We start from the raw sequence: 16,160 nt of genomic DNA, 5'->3' as shown, positions 1-16,160 counted from the left end.
TCTTGCAGCTCCAGTACTTGGTGATGCAGACCCTTCATGTCCATACGCCTGTGGCCAAAGAGCCCATTTAGCCCCAGCTCCATCATGAGGTCCCATACCCCTCTGCAATCCCAGATCTGCAGAGCTGCATCCTCCCTTGGAAGCCTGGCCTGAGGCGAGGTCTCTGATGTACTAGGGATAGTTTCTTCAGTGGTTTCTGGAGACTGTGCCTGCCATGTGTCCTCATCATTGCAGGGCCATTAGTGGAGTTTCTGGTCTTGCTCTGCGCACTACTGATGTGTCTGCTGCCTTCTTCTGTTCACTCTGCTTGTGGTGCACACCAGCGAAAATGTGGCTTACAATTGAATTAACCACATTGTCACAGTTTAGGCCCAGCTGATACCAGCCAGGCCTCTGCTTGTTCACCCCCGCTGTGGGATAAGAAGAAAATCTACCCAAAGGCTTTTTTTGGGAAGAAAAAAACCAAATTTTATCTATGTGGAGAAAGGAAACATGGCCAGATCACAGTACCTTCCCCCCTACACCTGCTTACTCCCTGGGCCCAGATCACTTCACTGCTGCCTCCCCTCAGGGCACAGGGTACGGCAGTGGGGTTTAGAGTCAGTTCCCCACACAGTGTTTATGCTTCTCTTTTCTGCTCACATTCTTCCTCCACTCCAATGTGAGGTCCCTCTCAGGTGAGAGCCTTTCATGGATGCTCCGATGTGAACCCCTCCCAGGAGGTGCAGTCCCTCAGGAACTGCTCCAGCCTGGGCTGCCCACAGAGTCACGGCTGCTCCAGGAACAGTCACATCCCCTGGCACCGGGTCCTCCATGGCTGCAGATCCACATCTGCCCCTCCCTGTGATCCCACACAGGCTGCCACTTCACATCTGTCCAGACACTTGAGGGGCTACAAATCCACACTTACCCCACGGTGGTCCTTCAGGGTCTGCTTCACTGTGTTTCTTCAAGGACTGCTCCACCGCGCTCCTCCATGTGCTGCAGGGGGACAGCCGCCATCTCACCACAGGCTGTGGGGCAGTCTCTGCTCAGGCACCTTTGAGCACCTTTCCTCCTTCACTGACTTTAGTGTCTTTCTCACTTCATACTCTCCTCTGCTCTGCAGGTCTCTCTCTCTTCTCTCTTTTTATATATATATAAATATATATATATATATATATTTGCAGTTTTGTTCTTTGATATGTTACTCTCATAGAATCATAGAATTGGCTGGGTTGGAAGGGACCTCAGAGATCATCAAGTCCTCTCAGAGGCACATCCAGCTTCCCATATGTGCTCAGACTTGGGCAGAGGTGGGGCCAGGACTGGAGCCAGGGAAGCTCCCAGCAGCTTCTCACAGGAGCCACCCCTGTGACCCCCTTGCTTCCAAAACACCTCTGCACTAACCCAAGACACACATGAATGCTGATATGTCTTTAACACTTCCTATTGTGCTGTCTCTGTTCTGGGCCCCAATAGCTCATAAAGTATTATTAGTCCCTTATACTGAACATTATTTTTTGAGTCTCACTTCTGTTCACTGGGCAACATAGTTTGCCTTTTCAATTTTGGGGAAAAATAAAGCATAGAGGAGGAAAACAGCCAAACAGAAGTTACAAACTGAATTATCAGCAAAGGGATCAAGCTCAAGGTCTGCATTATATTTCCCTTTTATTTGCTCCAGTTTAGTCAGTGTTTGCTGTTGCTAAGGAAATGAGAGACTCCTTGGAATCTAGCACACCTACAGTGCATCCTTACTATTGATGAATAGGAAAAGGAGCATGAGTAGACTTCAGTGCATGTCAGAGATCCAAGAAAAAACAAGCTATTAGAAAGAGAGAAAACAAACAAGCATATCTTAATGAAATAATAATAATAAAAAAAACCCAAAAAACTTTTGGAGGAGGTTGCACTGTTCTGATCATTTAGGGCTCTCCATCCAACTCAGAGATTTATGATGATTCTTTGGACAAATAAGTGTCAAACACTCACTGGTCTCCTGGCAATGACACCCTGAAGAGCATCTTCCATAGATGCTGTGTTCACCATCCCTGTTGGTATTGCCAGAAGGCACCACTGAGTCCTGCTGTACTGGGAGAACTGAGATGTCCTTCTGGCACACATCCTAATCAACACGATAGTGTATATTGGACAGTATTTTTTTTATCTGTGAGTGTCTTTTTCAAAAAATATGTGACTCATAGGTCTATGTTTTAAAATATTACACACATTCTATTTGGACAAAGTTTCCACGGATTTTGATAATGGAGACTCCAGAACTTAGTCCAGAAATGGAGGGACAGATCAGTTTCCAGAATTCAGACAGGCAGAACACCCTTAGCCATGAGCTAACAGGTATGAGACAACAGGAGTGGCAAAATTCTAAGTGAGAACTGATCTCTGCAGGATGGACGCTCCTCACCCCCCTTCCCTTTTGCAAGAATTGTTATGAGGATGTGTATGTGCTTGCAGGCCCTGGTGTGGGTGAATTCAGGAGTCAGAGAATGAGTTGGGCAGATCAGTTTTGTCAGGAAGTCATTTGGGCTGGGGTGTTAAAAAATTTTCTGAGACTGAAATGTGTTATGAATTGCTTCTTTGGGTCATTTAAACATATGTAAGGAAATCTGTGGGAACTGTGATGCAGAAGGGCAGAGAATCCAAAAGTTTTTTTTAATATATTTCTCAATTATTATTATCTGATTGTTTTAATCTCTTCTTTTATGTAAACTCTCATCTCAGGGCATGGTCTCAAGTTGTGCCAGGGGAGGTTTAGATTGGATATTAGAAAGAATTTCTTTACTGAGAGGGTTATCAGACATTGGAATGGGCTGCCCAGGGAAGTAGTGGATTCTCCATCCCTGGAGATATTTAAAAAGAGACTGGATGTGGCACTCAGTGCCATGGTCTGGTAACTGCAGCGGTAGTGGATCAAGGGTTGGACTTGATGATCTCAGAGGTCCCTTCCAACCCAGCCAATTCTATGATTCTATGGTCTCCTTGGAAAAAAAAAATCTAATTTCTCATGCTATGTGGTCATAAGTATACAGATAGCATAAGGGAGGTGAGAGTACTTTTCTCCCCCATTTAAAATGAAAAACTCAGCCCCCCAAGAAAGTCTTCCATCAGCATGTAAGGCAACATCTTGTATTGGTCATGGTGATGAAAGAGAGACTGTCAAGATCTCTCTGGATTTCAGCAGCTTTTGCATTGAAAGCCAGGATGCCAGCACCTCTTCTCTTCTGGTAGCCTATAAACCATCCCAATTTTAACCTTCTGCTTTGGGGAATGGATGCTGTGGTCCCAAAGCAGAGCTGTTTTTATCCAGAGGCTCAGTTTCCTTGACACTTTTCAGTCAGGATCAAGTGTAATGGTTGTGCTGATCTTATTCAGGCTGTAAGCTTTTGGCAGCAGGCAAAGATAACGTGTTTGTGTGTGCTGGTCTACTTGGATTTGACATCATCCTTGGGTTGAACTGGACAAAGTGGATTGAGGCATCTGTAGATCATGTCAAGCAGAGAACTGTATTTAATTAACTCAATCTAATTCAGGGATACTTTTGCCATGCCTGTTGCTCACTCACAGCACAGTGGCACAGTGCTGATACTGTGCAGTTGTCACTGAGCTCTGTGTCCTTCTGGATCTCTACTACCTGCAGACCCTGTGGAAGCAATGGATAGCAGCAAACACCACAGACATTTTTTTACCCTCTTCTTGACTGGAATATTGTAGTTTTCCCTTCCTGGCATAAAAAATTGCATTTCTGTTTTCCATAACTTTCTGCTCCAGAGGGGAAGCTTGTTCAGCTCTACTGAAGAGTGTAGCTATTTGGTTTGCTTTTTGTGTACATCAGGTTGTTTTTTTTATAAACAGCACTAGCTTCTATGCACTCTGGGTGCCATCAAGACAGAATGTTTTCTGTTGCAACTGTTCTACAGCACTCTTGTTCTTTCTTGAAACTACCCATTTGCCTTTCCACCTCAAACTTGAAACATCTTTCTGATTATTTCCTGTTGGATGACAGGAGGAGAATTTAAGTAAGGGAAAGTCTAATACTGTTTGTTGGATTTTCTTTTTCTTTTTTTTTTTTTTTTTTTACATAAGAGCCCAACAGAAATTAAATCTACAGACCTTTGGGATGTGTTGCAATTTACTGAAAAAATACGATCTTTTCTTTGAGGATGTTTATGAATAGTGAAGCAAATGTGTTTGTTGTAGTATGAGAACACCTCTAATTGTCTCTCCTTGATTTTGTGTTAATGCATCTAGACCTAAGGGCCGGGAAGAGTGTTTTGTATCCACTGCCAATAAATCTGTGCAATTAACTCCTGATATATGCACACTGACCTTGAGAGCTAATACATGGCTGCTTCTAATATCAGAAATCTAACAGACAGTACAGGGATCTGGCCCTGGATCAATGAAGGAAATGTCTTGAACAAATTGGGACCACTGAGGTCAGCGTTCTGAAAAACATAATTAAATTTGGCCTGAACTAGAAGACTTGGACGTTAAACTGCAGTGATCAAATGATTAGGGGATGAAGGAAGCGAGGGGGAGGAAGAAAGGGAGAAAGGAACAGCAAAGAGTTTTTGAGACAGCAGCTTTAGAGGTGGTGTTTGAGAAGCAGAATGTTCAGAGGCATAAAAAAGGAAATTTAATAAAAAGCAGATTAAGTAAAAAACCTGAAATTCTTGAAACAAATACCAGGATGTGTTGGCACATACCAGGAAGCAAAGTGCAAGTAAGGAAATGAGGAGCAATAAAGCATGCAGAAAGACAATATTAAGAATGCAACGAGAAAATCCTTGGCTAATGGAGCCTGTTGTTTGCAATATAAATTCAAATGCAGCGTATAGCAGCTGGCTGCTCTTATCTGATAACACTGTCATTCTGTGAGTAGCTGGTGAGCAGGAGCTGTGAATTGAAGCAGAATATATATTTGAAATATTTGGAGCTTATATATTTTACTTTATCGCATGTTTTCCCTTCATTTTAATTTTAAGAGACTTGCTCTTTTTTGCTGACCTAGTGCCAGTGAAGGGTGCTATATGGAGAGCCCTGGGGATTGAAGGCTTTTGTTTACTCATAAATAAGCATAGTAAATATAGCAGGAAAGCAGCTATCCTCATCTTGCCTTCCACTCAGCTTCCTCTAACCTCACCTAGAAGACTTCTCATCTTTCCCAGGATGAGGTCTCTGAAGACCAGTCAGAGTTTGACAGGAAAATACCAGTACTTCATATGCTTTCACACTTAAAAACCTTCAGCCTCATCAGCATGACCGAAATGCCATGATATATTTGTACTATTGTAATGGCTAAAGTAATAGGATAAAAGTGCTTTTTGTTTACCTTTCTTTGCCTTCACGGTGCTGTTTCCCTGTGTACTCATTTTCATTGGTCAAGTTTTCTCCCTAGCCAGGAGAGTTAGAAATGTACCTCCTGATATATGAATTTACTCTGTGCTAGGGCTAAGTCCTTGAAGTAGGAGAATGTGAGATGTCAGGAAAGCAGACAAAGCTTCTTCACTGGCTTCTGCACTGCAGGTACTGAGGGCAGCAAACAGGGCAGCAGGAGCTAGAATCACTGCAGCCTTGCGCTGACATCCACCACCTCTTACTGCCAGCCTTGGGATGATAATGAAACTGTTACTGAGCTAGAGAAAAGGCTGTAAAAGCTGTCTCTTATCTGCAGTCTCCCTTCCTGTGCTATGTCAACAGACTTCCCCCTAAACTGACTTTACACACAGTCTCCAGGTACCTTGCAAACTATTGATTGGTAGAAGTCAATGGTATATTTATCTTTATCTTACAGAAGATAAAGAAAAGTAAAGTGAAACTAACTCAGCCAAGGCTATGTATCAAAAAAACGGTGGTCAAGTCATCCAGGAGTTAGCATTAAGGTCAGGTTTCTTCCCCAGAGATGAAGGCATCACAATCTCTCCTTTTGATGTAATTATGCAAAGACTATCCATGACACTAGATTTTTGTCAACAAACTATTCACTGACATGCCTTACATGTGGACACATCACTGCTCAAAGATAAGGTATGTGAGCTGAGAGAGAGGGGTTTTACAGGAGGAAGCTGGTGAATAATCTTGGGCAAGATATTGGAGGCAGTTTGTGCCTCTCCTTAATCACCTGTTAAAGAGGTAACAGTAGTAGTCTTTTCTGCAAAGTTTATCGAGGGCCTGATGTGGAAAAACAGGTATTACTACTAAAAGCCCATGCCTCCTTTCTGTTTCCTGTCTTGTGACAGAGAAGTTTGGAAATACATAACCATATAACCAGATGCGACGTAGTCTACAACTCTAAGCAACCATTGTGTACACCATAGAAATAACGGGAGAGTTAAGTCCTCTGAAATAACAGGGAATTATTCTCCTGCAGGGGAACTGGAAAGTGAGAGTGACTAGTAAGACAGATTTAAATGACAAATCTAGTTGTATCCAAACTAAGTCAAAAGCAAGATTATGCAGTAAGCATTTTACCAGGCTGATGACAGAGTCCAGAAGCTTTGGAGTCCATGTGTTTTGTCAAGCAATGGCATAACAGGGATCCCAGGTTTACTTCTCAGATCTCTGCTGATTTCTTGCCAAAAAATAAGCCAACAACCATGACAAACCACTGGGATCTGGGATTGTATTCCCTGTATCAAAGGACCCCTGCTACCGAATGTCCATGCTAACATGCTGAGGAATCCTGATTTTGTGCATTCAGCAAAAGTGATTTTTGTGTGTGTGTGGTGTTTTTTTTGGCTTTTTGTTTTGTTTTGGATTTCAATTTGCCTTACCCATATTGCAAGGCTTCTCCAAATCCTTGCATGCAACTTTCTGTGCCCCATTAAATTTATGAAAAACATAGGAAAAGCACAGGAAAAGATCTTTTTGTACGTAAATCTTTTTTCTACCAGTGCTTCTCTGAATGTAGGTTGTGTGTGAAGGGAAAACTGCAGTTGGTATTGCAAATAAAGAATGCTTCCTAAGGAATCCTGGACAGAGTTTGCCTCTAGGGCTAAATGAAGGATAAATAAATAAAAGGGTAACCAGCACAGATAAAGAAAAGAATCCCAATTTTAATTATCCTCCTTTTCCTTTGATGTAGGGAATAAGAATAAAGAAAGGCTTTCATAAGAATTAAAGTAAGCTAGAGATAAAGAGCTACCTGAGGAGTTGCTGTTATGTCTGAGAGCTGAGGGGAATTAGGATTCAAATTATGAGAATAGAACTCCATTTTTATTTTCAGAAAGCAATAGGGTCTGGTGGTGGACGTTTATGTTTCACACCATCAGCAGTATCTCTGAGAGAGCTGCTCCTTAGTACCTTTACTACTGCCCTGTGTGTGCAAAATGTGTAAGAGTTGGAATATCTGGTAACTTCTCTATTGTGCTGATAAAGCAAAATGTGGAATGGCTGTAAAGAACAGGATAAATAAATGAACTGGGTAGCTAAATATAGCAAATGGACTCAGCTTAGCTGACTCATGAGTTTGTAGGCAAAATCTGACCACGACTTGCACACAGCATTAAAGGCAAGGATAAATGTTGGGGACATAAAATGAACAAACAAAAAAGAATGGATCTACAAAAGGTCTGGGGGAAAAAAGCAAACCAGCCCAAGCCATTTCTAATTAGTGCTATTGAAAATGCTGTTCTGCTTTTCCTCCGTCTCCCTCCCTGGCAATTCACCACCCTCTGTAGCTGTAGTTGCACTGGAAAGCTGTGGAAAACAGGTCAAATAAATCTGTTGTGGATGCAACATATCCCCATGTCTGGAGAAATATTATTTCTACCCCTGACTAGGAGCTACCAGGTAACTGCTTCTGGTGCTTCTCTTACTCACCACCTCTATGTTCTCATCAGCTGGCTCAGGCAATTCAGGGACAGTGTCTTGCCCCCAAAGAAAAGTGATATTACATGTGGCTGAAGTAAATACAGATGCACATGCACATAGCAAGTGGAGTTACTTAAGTCTGTTCACCCTTGGATTTTCTAGAAGTCCTCTTTCTCTTTTGTTTGCTTGGGGTTCTTTGTATGCTTAAAAGTAACAGCATGTTTAAATTTTGTTCATATTCAAAGACCATGCAGGTAGCTAAGCAAATTTTTTCCTCAGTGAATCAGGAAGTTGAAGCCTGTACTTTTCAGTGAGTGAAGATAGGATAATGCAAATGCAGCTATTATATATATATATATATACATTTCATATCTAGGTAAAATCACACTACTGATCAAAATGTGGTTATGGTGATTAAGATTATAATGTGCCAACCACAAGTGGCCCGTTATGTTAAAAAATATCTAGAGCTAGGGTTTTTTTTTTTATTATTTGGCCAGACGTTTTACCCACTGGTTTGTATCAGTCTGTGTTGACAAAACCTATCTGTGAGATTGTTCAGGTTTCATGGGACCACTTTAGGAAAGATATTAAATGAAGCATTCAAAGTATTTGTTTCTAGCATTTCTGAGATGTAATGTTTTCATTTTGAAAGGATGTGTTTTGTCTAGGTATTTGCCTGAAGTAGCATGATTTTTAATGTCTGAGTAAATCAAATGTGCCTATTGCATTCACGTGACAGGACTGAATTTATTTAGTCACTACAGTCAGCATTTGGGAATTAAAAATTGAACCATAAGCTTTAGGATAAATATAAATGAAACTGACCTTGTCATTGAAAGTAAACTTCACTCTAGACTAAAAATTTCCATCTTCTGCAGCACAACAGACTTAAGCTATTTGATAAGTGGAATTTTAAGCCTGTTTCTTTTCCTCTATTCTCTTTGTGTGTACAAAGGCTTTTCAATCCAAGCTTCGAGTGGCATGATGCCAGATCAGACAAGGTCTAGAGATTAGTTACAATGAAGTAATAGCATCTATGCCCTTTGGGTGGAAACCCTCTTATTTGTTAGATCACTAAATAATACTCAGATTTGCATAAGTGTCTGCAGAAAAGAATCCTCTACTATAACAGCAGTGTAGCTATTTCACAGAATGGTGCTACTATCTAGTGTCAATTCTTTAAAAGAAAACATCACAGGCACGTGGACCTTCAAGGCCCATTGAAGTGAAACAGAGGAGGGCATATGGATTCTCTGAATAGTTTTCCAGGTCTGGATCCTCATCAGCCTTTATATCCCTGAATCACCTGGATTGCACTTTTTATGTGAAAAACAGCAAAATCCTGTCTTCCAAAGAATGTGTGTCCCTGACTGACGTAGTCCTGAAGGACTAAAGAGTGAGCTTAATGCTTAATAAACACCAGAGAACCTGTACAGCTCAGGCCACCTTAACATCAGAGTGGGCTACCTCTTGTCTAAAAAGGCTGAACTTAAATTAAAGCCTTTTAGGTAACCACAGTATTAATAATGTCTCACTTCCATGTGGATACTCTCATGCCCAACGAGAAGTGGACTGAAGAAGTATTGTTTCCTCTGCAGAAGTCTAATGAAGCTAATGAAGCCTCACTAATCTGCTTTCATGAAACTTACTCTATATTCTTGGAATGGGTGAATAGTAAATGTTTCTGAGGCTTCTGCACTTCAGATTTTATCTGAAGTGATGAAAATGTCCCAAATGTATTGTGGTAAAGTGCCAGACCAGCAGATGCTTAGAAGTACACAGAATGTGTTCACTAAGTTTTGTTTTCTCACAAGATGAATCTCAAAGCTTGACTAATTTTGCACATTTCTTAAAACTGAATGGCTTATATGGTGTCTTCATTTCAGCAGAGTGCTTGTAAAAGTGAAGTGAGATCTAACAGGCTTACACCTGTTTTCCTCTTGGTTTAAGATCTCTTGCTGCATTTTCTAAGATATGAATGCTCCAAGGTGACTGAAGCTATTAGACACATGTATTGTCCAGCAGCCACAGGGGCTGTATATTTGCCAGAGAAGCTACAAATGTATTATGTTCCTGGATCAAAACCACTGTAAAAAAAAAAATGAAAATTTTTTAATTTATTCCCCATCGGTGATTTATAATATATGAAAGGTGGCTGGAGAAAGCAAGTGCTTCTCAAGCTAGAGCTATTATTTCTTTTCAATAAAGCTAGGTGCTAAAAAGCCCTGGCCAGAATCTAAGTACATACACACATCTGATGCTAAACCACTTTACCTCCAAGGAGTGTAGCAACCGAGGCCAACACAAAAGATAAAAGCTAAACAAAAGCAGTATTAGTTATGCTGAATTTGAACCTGTAAGCACATGGGTACATATCTGACTTGAAACACATGAACATTCTTACAGATGCTCACAGAGCTGGTGGTAGAGTAACACCCAGCCCATGTTTCAATGCACGTAGTACTGAGAACATATTGCAGAGACATTTACATTCCTTACTGCCATAATGATCCCTTGGTGAGTTAGGATAAACTACTTCCAGAGATCAGGCAGTATGAGACCTACCTTTCTCACATGGTTTTTGGCAATGCAAGGCATTAAGGAGTAATTTTAGTCCTGACGGAGTCCCATCCTCTTTTTCATATTGTAAATTAAACTGCTTCAGAGACTATGCATGAAATTTCACCAGTCAGGGCAGTCCTTCAAGGTAGATTTCCTAGACACAGTGTTCACTGGAAACAGAGGTATGAGGAGGTTAAGAAAAAGGAAAAGGACAGCTCCCAGAAAAGAAAGCCCAATTCCTTTATAACACCTACAGAGGTGAAGTACATGAATTTGCCCTGCAAGCTGGGTCCCAGGGCACCTGGAGACAGTAAAATCAGAGCTACTATCCATCCACCTCTCCTTTTTTTTTTTTCCTTTTATTTTTCCCAGACTGTGTGCTGCAGCCATAGCTTATTGATACGACAGTTACCCCTTACTTGGTGCTGTGGTATGCAAAGTTTATTGGAATTTATATGCAAAGCTCAATGAATATAGAATTAAAAAATGCCTCAGAGACATTCCTGAAACGGGATGCCAAATCTCACAAGTTGTATCTTTATGAGGTAAATTTGAATACAGAACACCAAGGTTTATGACTCTTGCACGTATTAATTCATACTAATCCATGTTATAAGAGGACTAAAGGGGCTATTTTTCATTTTGGGCTGAGACAGGAACTCTGCCAGATTTACTGACTTGCTGTGAGAAATCTACTTCATCTGGATGATAGATACCTTTAAAATTTAAATCACAATGGGAGCTTATCACAAGGCTACCAAGGCTACCACTAGTAGCCCATAAAATGCTGTTGTAGGTCACAAGAGATTTTGGGAATAAGGTGAATAAACTGGTCAGCAAAACCAGTCCATAAACTTGACACTTTTTTTTTATATTTTATACAAAAGACACCAGTGCTTAAATCAAAGCAAATTTTATTATACATCAATCCCCTTGGCAACTAGCAATTACCATGACTCTCTGGGAGAGTCTAGATTTGAGAAGGTACTATTAAAATTGTACAAACTCACGAATACTTAACTCATCTACAGCCCAGGTGCTTTGCATGTCTGGAGAGAAAAACGAAAACCATGAAACCCCAGATGTTCTCCTTAGGGAGCTCTGCCTGCCTTTGTTCTCTCCAATGCTGTATAGGTTGCCCTTATGCAACCCACAGGGTTACAGGTAGCCCGGGGTTTGTACCCTACTTGCTGTGTTGTGAACTGGTTGCTTCAGGATTGTGTCATAGAGAAACCCAAGGCTCAGAAGCTTGAAACACTGATGCTGAAAAAAGCCCACAAAGGCTAAAAATTTCCTCTACAGGCATACAATATTTACATTAATATTTTCAAATGCATTCAATAGCTGGAATGACAGCAGCCATGATGTATTTCCATCCCAAAGCTGTCACCGATTTGTCCTCCTGCTGGTAGGAGCACATATTGCGCTCTCTCTGTCTTTTCCTGCACACATGCAAGCGCACACAGGCAGCTGATGTGCTTTCAAGCCATCCACAGATGGTTTCCCCATCAGGGTTTACATTGCCATTTAGACCTCCTGCTTCACAGCCTCCTCTCGGTGTTGCAGTCCCTATTTTCTGTAATTAACTTCTGTTCCTCCCCTAATTTTATTTATTTATTATTTTTTTTTTTTTACAAACGCTTTTCACTCTGATGCTTCGAGTCAACTGTCTCCCCAAAGCACTGCGATATTTAACAGCATCCGGAAAAAATGTGGTTAGAGAATTGGGACACTTAAAGGAGACACTGCTGTCGTAACTGTGCATTCACATTTTTGAATAGATATTCAGAGGGTGGGAATGTAGATGAGGGAGAAGCTATGAAAGGGCTTATTACTAATTAACTGTATCTATTTCTCCCCCTTTTAAACTGCTTTTTGTTTATCATTTCAGCTGGTAGGGTAATACTTTAAATTAAAGCTGCAGTACACAATTATAATTAAGATTTAAAAAGCCAATTGCCTGTTAGTAAACTACCAATTGATAATAATGTAAGGAATATTTATAGCTCCTTGCTAAGTATGCCGCAGATTTGCATCAGTCATATACTTGCTAATCTCCAAACATTTTATTCAATAGCCTTTTATTTACTATTGAAGGTAAGATTACTCTTCTCAAGCCATCCTATTTAAAAGCATTTCACTTTCATCTTGTTTGCAGAGTTCAGCAAACACAGATGCTTCAGTCCTTTCCTCTCCTATGAAGTAATAGTGCTATGTAATTGCTAATATCACACCATGCAGCAAACCTCACCTTAAAGAACATACTATACATAGTTCAGCATTCATAACATCTCACATTTCTACAGCTGCTTCTTTCTGAGTCATATCACATATTCTACAGAGAGGAATGCAAACCACCTTACCCAGGAAAAGAATTGGCCACTTTTGTGTAAAATCACAAAAATAGGGCAATGGTTTTCATTTCCTTCTCAGTGAGCTGAAGCAAGACCTTTTTAAGAGGTAAAAGACATAAATTAAGAGGTAAAATAATAATCACTGAAGTGATAGGTTTTGTTTTGTGTTTGGCGTGTGCTACTAGAAGATTAATAAGTAACCTTTATAATTTCTTTTAATTGTTATAAGATATCTCTGTGACTGATGAAGTGTAAATAATTGTGACGTATTTTTTTCTTTGTGAAATGAGTTTCTTGTGTCATGTTTGCTAAATTCTGAGTAGCCTCATAGTACTAATGATTTATTGAAGTCATCAATAAATCTTTGGCTCATCCCATCATATGTACAGCAGAAAGAGAACCAGCTTAGGCACAGCTGACTGTCATCGACTGCTTAGGTTCTGGAGGGGAAATTGATGTAGCATGAGGGTGTCTCATCTCTTCTGATGCCATGATTGCTTTTGAAACATGAGTAAAAAAAAAAAAAGTGTATGATTACCTGCATGACTGAGGGGATACAGTGTGTACCTAGTACTGAGGACAGTGATGTAAAGTTATCTGATGTGGTAGTGTAGGTTAAGTTGAGAAAAAATAGCTAGTTTGTCCTTGGCCCTTCCTGATAGCAGGGGCTGGGCAAGGGAGAGACAGAAAGAAAACAAATGTTCCTATGTCCTGCACCTGTGGGAAGAAGGTCAGTGAACCCATGTAAGAAGATATTCCCAAACATGAATCAGGGTTGAAATTCTCTCAGCCACAATTCACCCTTTGAGTCAGCCTGTAAATACATTTTTTTTATTCTTCGAAGGCACATACCTTACAGCTCAAGCTGGAAAAACATCTGAGAGATGAAAAAAAAAGAGGAGATAATGGTGGAAAGACCAATGGGCAGGGAGCAAGAGAGTCATGTACACAGGCAAGAACCCCACTGTGACCACAACAGAGGGTTGCAGCATGGGAGCACGAGTGCATCAGAAAGCTTGTGAGGAGCCCAGGGTAGCACAGGTTACCTCTGGATCTTTTTGGAGCTGGGTGGTATCATCCTACCCCTGGGCTGGCTGAACCCAGGGTCAATCCAGGTGATCATGCAAGTGATTTCTGCTCCCTGTGCTGCCTATCATAAATTTTATTATGGGTGGGCAAGTGGACTAACTCACCCCAGGACTGGCCAGATAATTACATGGTCATTACTAACCACTTTACTGAAAGGTAAATATGCAGTTATTTTTATCCATAAAATCAGCTCTTTCAACCCTAAGACTAATTCCACATTATTATGCAGCAGTGTGTAATTACTATAAGACAGCTTCTACCCTCAAAGAAGCAGGCAATATTCCAAATGAAATCTTTCAGGGTTTCAAGTAAGCCATGCAATCTGACAGCAAGATTTGTCCTCTGCCAGATACCCAATAAAAACTGTAAAATTGTAACTAGAAAAGAGGTAGTCACAAAGAACCTACTGCCAGGCATAAGCACTAATAATGCCTATCCCATTCAAATTTGGAACCAAACCATTTTTACTTTTTATTTTTTAGAAAGAATTTCATTATGTTGAGAAATATGTTTCTGTAACACTTAATCTTCCTGTCAGAAAGTGCTGGCTGCTTTATGTGTGACTCCTAAGAGGAGGCGCTGCAAAGCCTCTCTGGAGGTTGATAAACATAAGAAGGAAGGTGGCTATATCATAAGCACTGATGTTCCTTGTAACTCTTTTCACTTCTTGCAGGTACTTCTGTGTGATTTACCATGGAAAAATTGCTCTGCAGCATCCTGTTGTTTGGAATGGCTGTCACGGTCAACGCTTGTCCTAAATATTGTGTCTGTCAGAACCTGTCTGAGTCTCTGGGGACCCTGTGTCCCTCCAAGGGTCTCCTATTTGTACCTCTAGACATAGATCGAAGGACTGTTGAACTCCGACTTGGGGGCAACTTTATTATCAATATCAGCAGACAGGATTTTGCCAACATGTCTGGACTCGTTGACCTCACTTTATCCAGAAACACCATCAGTTACATACAGCCCTACTCTTTCACAGACTTGGAGAGCCTTCGGTCCCTACATCTGGACAGCAACAGGCTGCCTGACATCGGAGAGGATATTTTAAGAGGCTTAATTAACCTTCAGCATTTGATTTTGAACAACAACCAGCTAAGCAGCATCTCTGATGAAGCCTTTGAGGATTTTTTGCTGACATTGGAAGACTTAGACCTTTCCTACAATAACCTCCGAAGCATTCCCTGGGAATCTATAAGGAACATGATAAACTTGCACCAGCTCAGTTTGGATCATAACCTGATAGATTATATTACAGAGGGGACATTTGCAGATCTTCAGAAATTGGCCAGATTGGATCTAACATCCAACAGACTTCAGAAGCTCCCCCCTGACCCTATATTTGCCAGATCTCAAGTAATTTCATTAGATGTTACCCCGTTTTCTCCACCTTTGTCTCTCAGCTTTGGGGGCAACCCATTGCATTGCAACTGCGAGCTACTGTGGTTAAGGAGGCTTGACAGAGATGACGATATGGAAACCTGTGCTTCTCCTCCTGGCCTAAAGGGAAGGTACTTTTGGTATGTACGGGAGGAAGAATTTGTTTGTGAGCCTCCTCTCATTACACAACATACTCACAAGCTGCTGGTTTTAGAAGGGCAAACTGCCACACTGAAATGCAAAGCCATCGGGGATCCCACCCCCATCATTCACTGGGTGGCCCCCGATGACCGCCTCATCGGGAACTCCTCGAGGACAGCCGTGTATGACAATGGCACCTTAGATATCCTCATCACCACCTCTAAGGATTATGGGACTTTCACATGCATAGCAGCCAATGCTGCCGGAGAGTCCACTGCAACCATTGAGCTCTCAATTGTTCAGCTCCCCCATCTCAGCAACGGCACAGGCCGAGCAGCCCCACCAAAATCCAGGCTCTCGGACATCACCAGCTCCAGCAAGTCTAATCGTGGAGAAACAAAAGGCCCACCAGAAAGGGCTGTCCTGGTGTCAGATGTGACCACTACCTCAGCTTTGGTTAAGTGGACAGTGAGCAAGTCAGCTCCTCGGGTGAAAATGTATCAGCTGCAGTATAATTGCTCGGATGATGAAGTCCTGATCTACAGGTAAATGCAATTGCTGTTTTTCCTCTGATGATGGGGGAGGGGAGAAGGAGGTTATGAAGACTTTTGCTTTTAGGTCACTGATTGAACTTTGAACTGTGGAAGCACTGCCACTGCCATTGGTAGCATTGGTGATATCTGCAGTGTCTGATAAACTTTCATTGCATTTGGCAGTTTATCTGTTGGTCTGTTCATGACTTTTCTAAGTCCTACATTACAACTCCTAGTAGTATTCATTTCCTAACAGCAGCTGTCTTCAGTAAAAATTCCAGTTTAG

At 41.2% G+C, this 16,160-nt stretch overlaps 1 protein-coding gene across 3 annotated transcripts in view; it reads left to right on the top strand.

Annotated features, from left to right (window-relative positions):
- The window catches only part of LRFN2 (leucine rich repeat and fibronectin type III domain containing 2), a 156,806-nt gene that overhangs the window by 101,739 nt on the left and 38,907 nt on the right, over positions 1-16,160 (top strand). For all 3 annotated transcript variants that reach the window (XM_071739386.1, XM_071739387.1, XM_071739388.1), the window contains one exon: positions 14,494-15,886. In XM_071739386.1, the coding sequence (XP_071595487.1) occupies positions 14,514-15,886 (1,373 nt within the window). In that variant the 5' untranslated portion in view covers positions 14,494-14,513. The remainder of the gene's footprint in view (positions 1-14,493; positions 15,887-16,160) is intronic.

Source organism: Heliangelus exortis, chromosome 3 (assembly GCF_036169615.1).
Source record: "Heliangelus exortis chromosome 3, bHelExo1.hap1, whole genome shotgun sequence".
In the NCBI taxonomy this organism is placed as follows: Eukaryota; Metazoa; Chordata; class Aves; order Apodiformes; family Trochilidae; genus Heliangelus; species Heliangelus exortis.
This window is presented reverse-complemented; position numbering and strand designations above follow the sequence as displayed.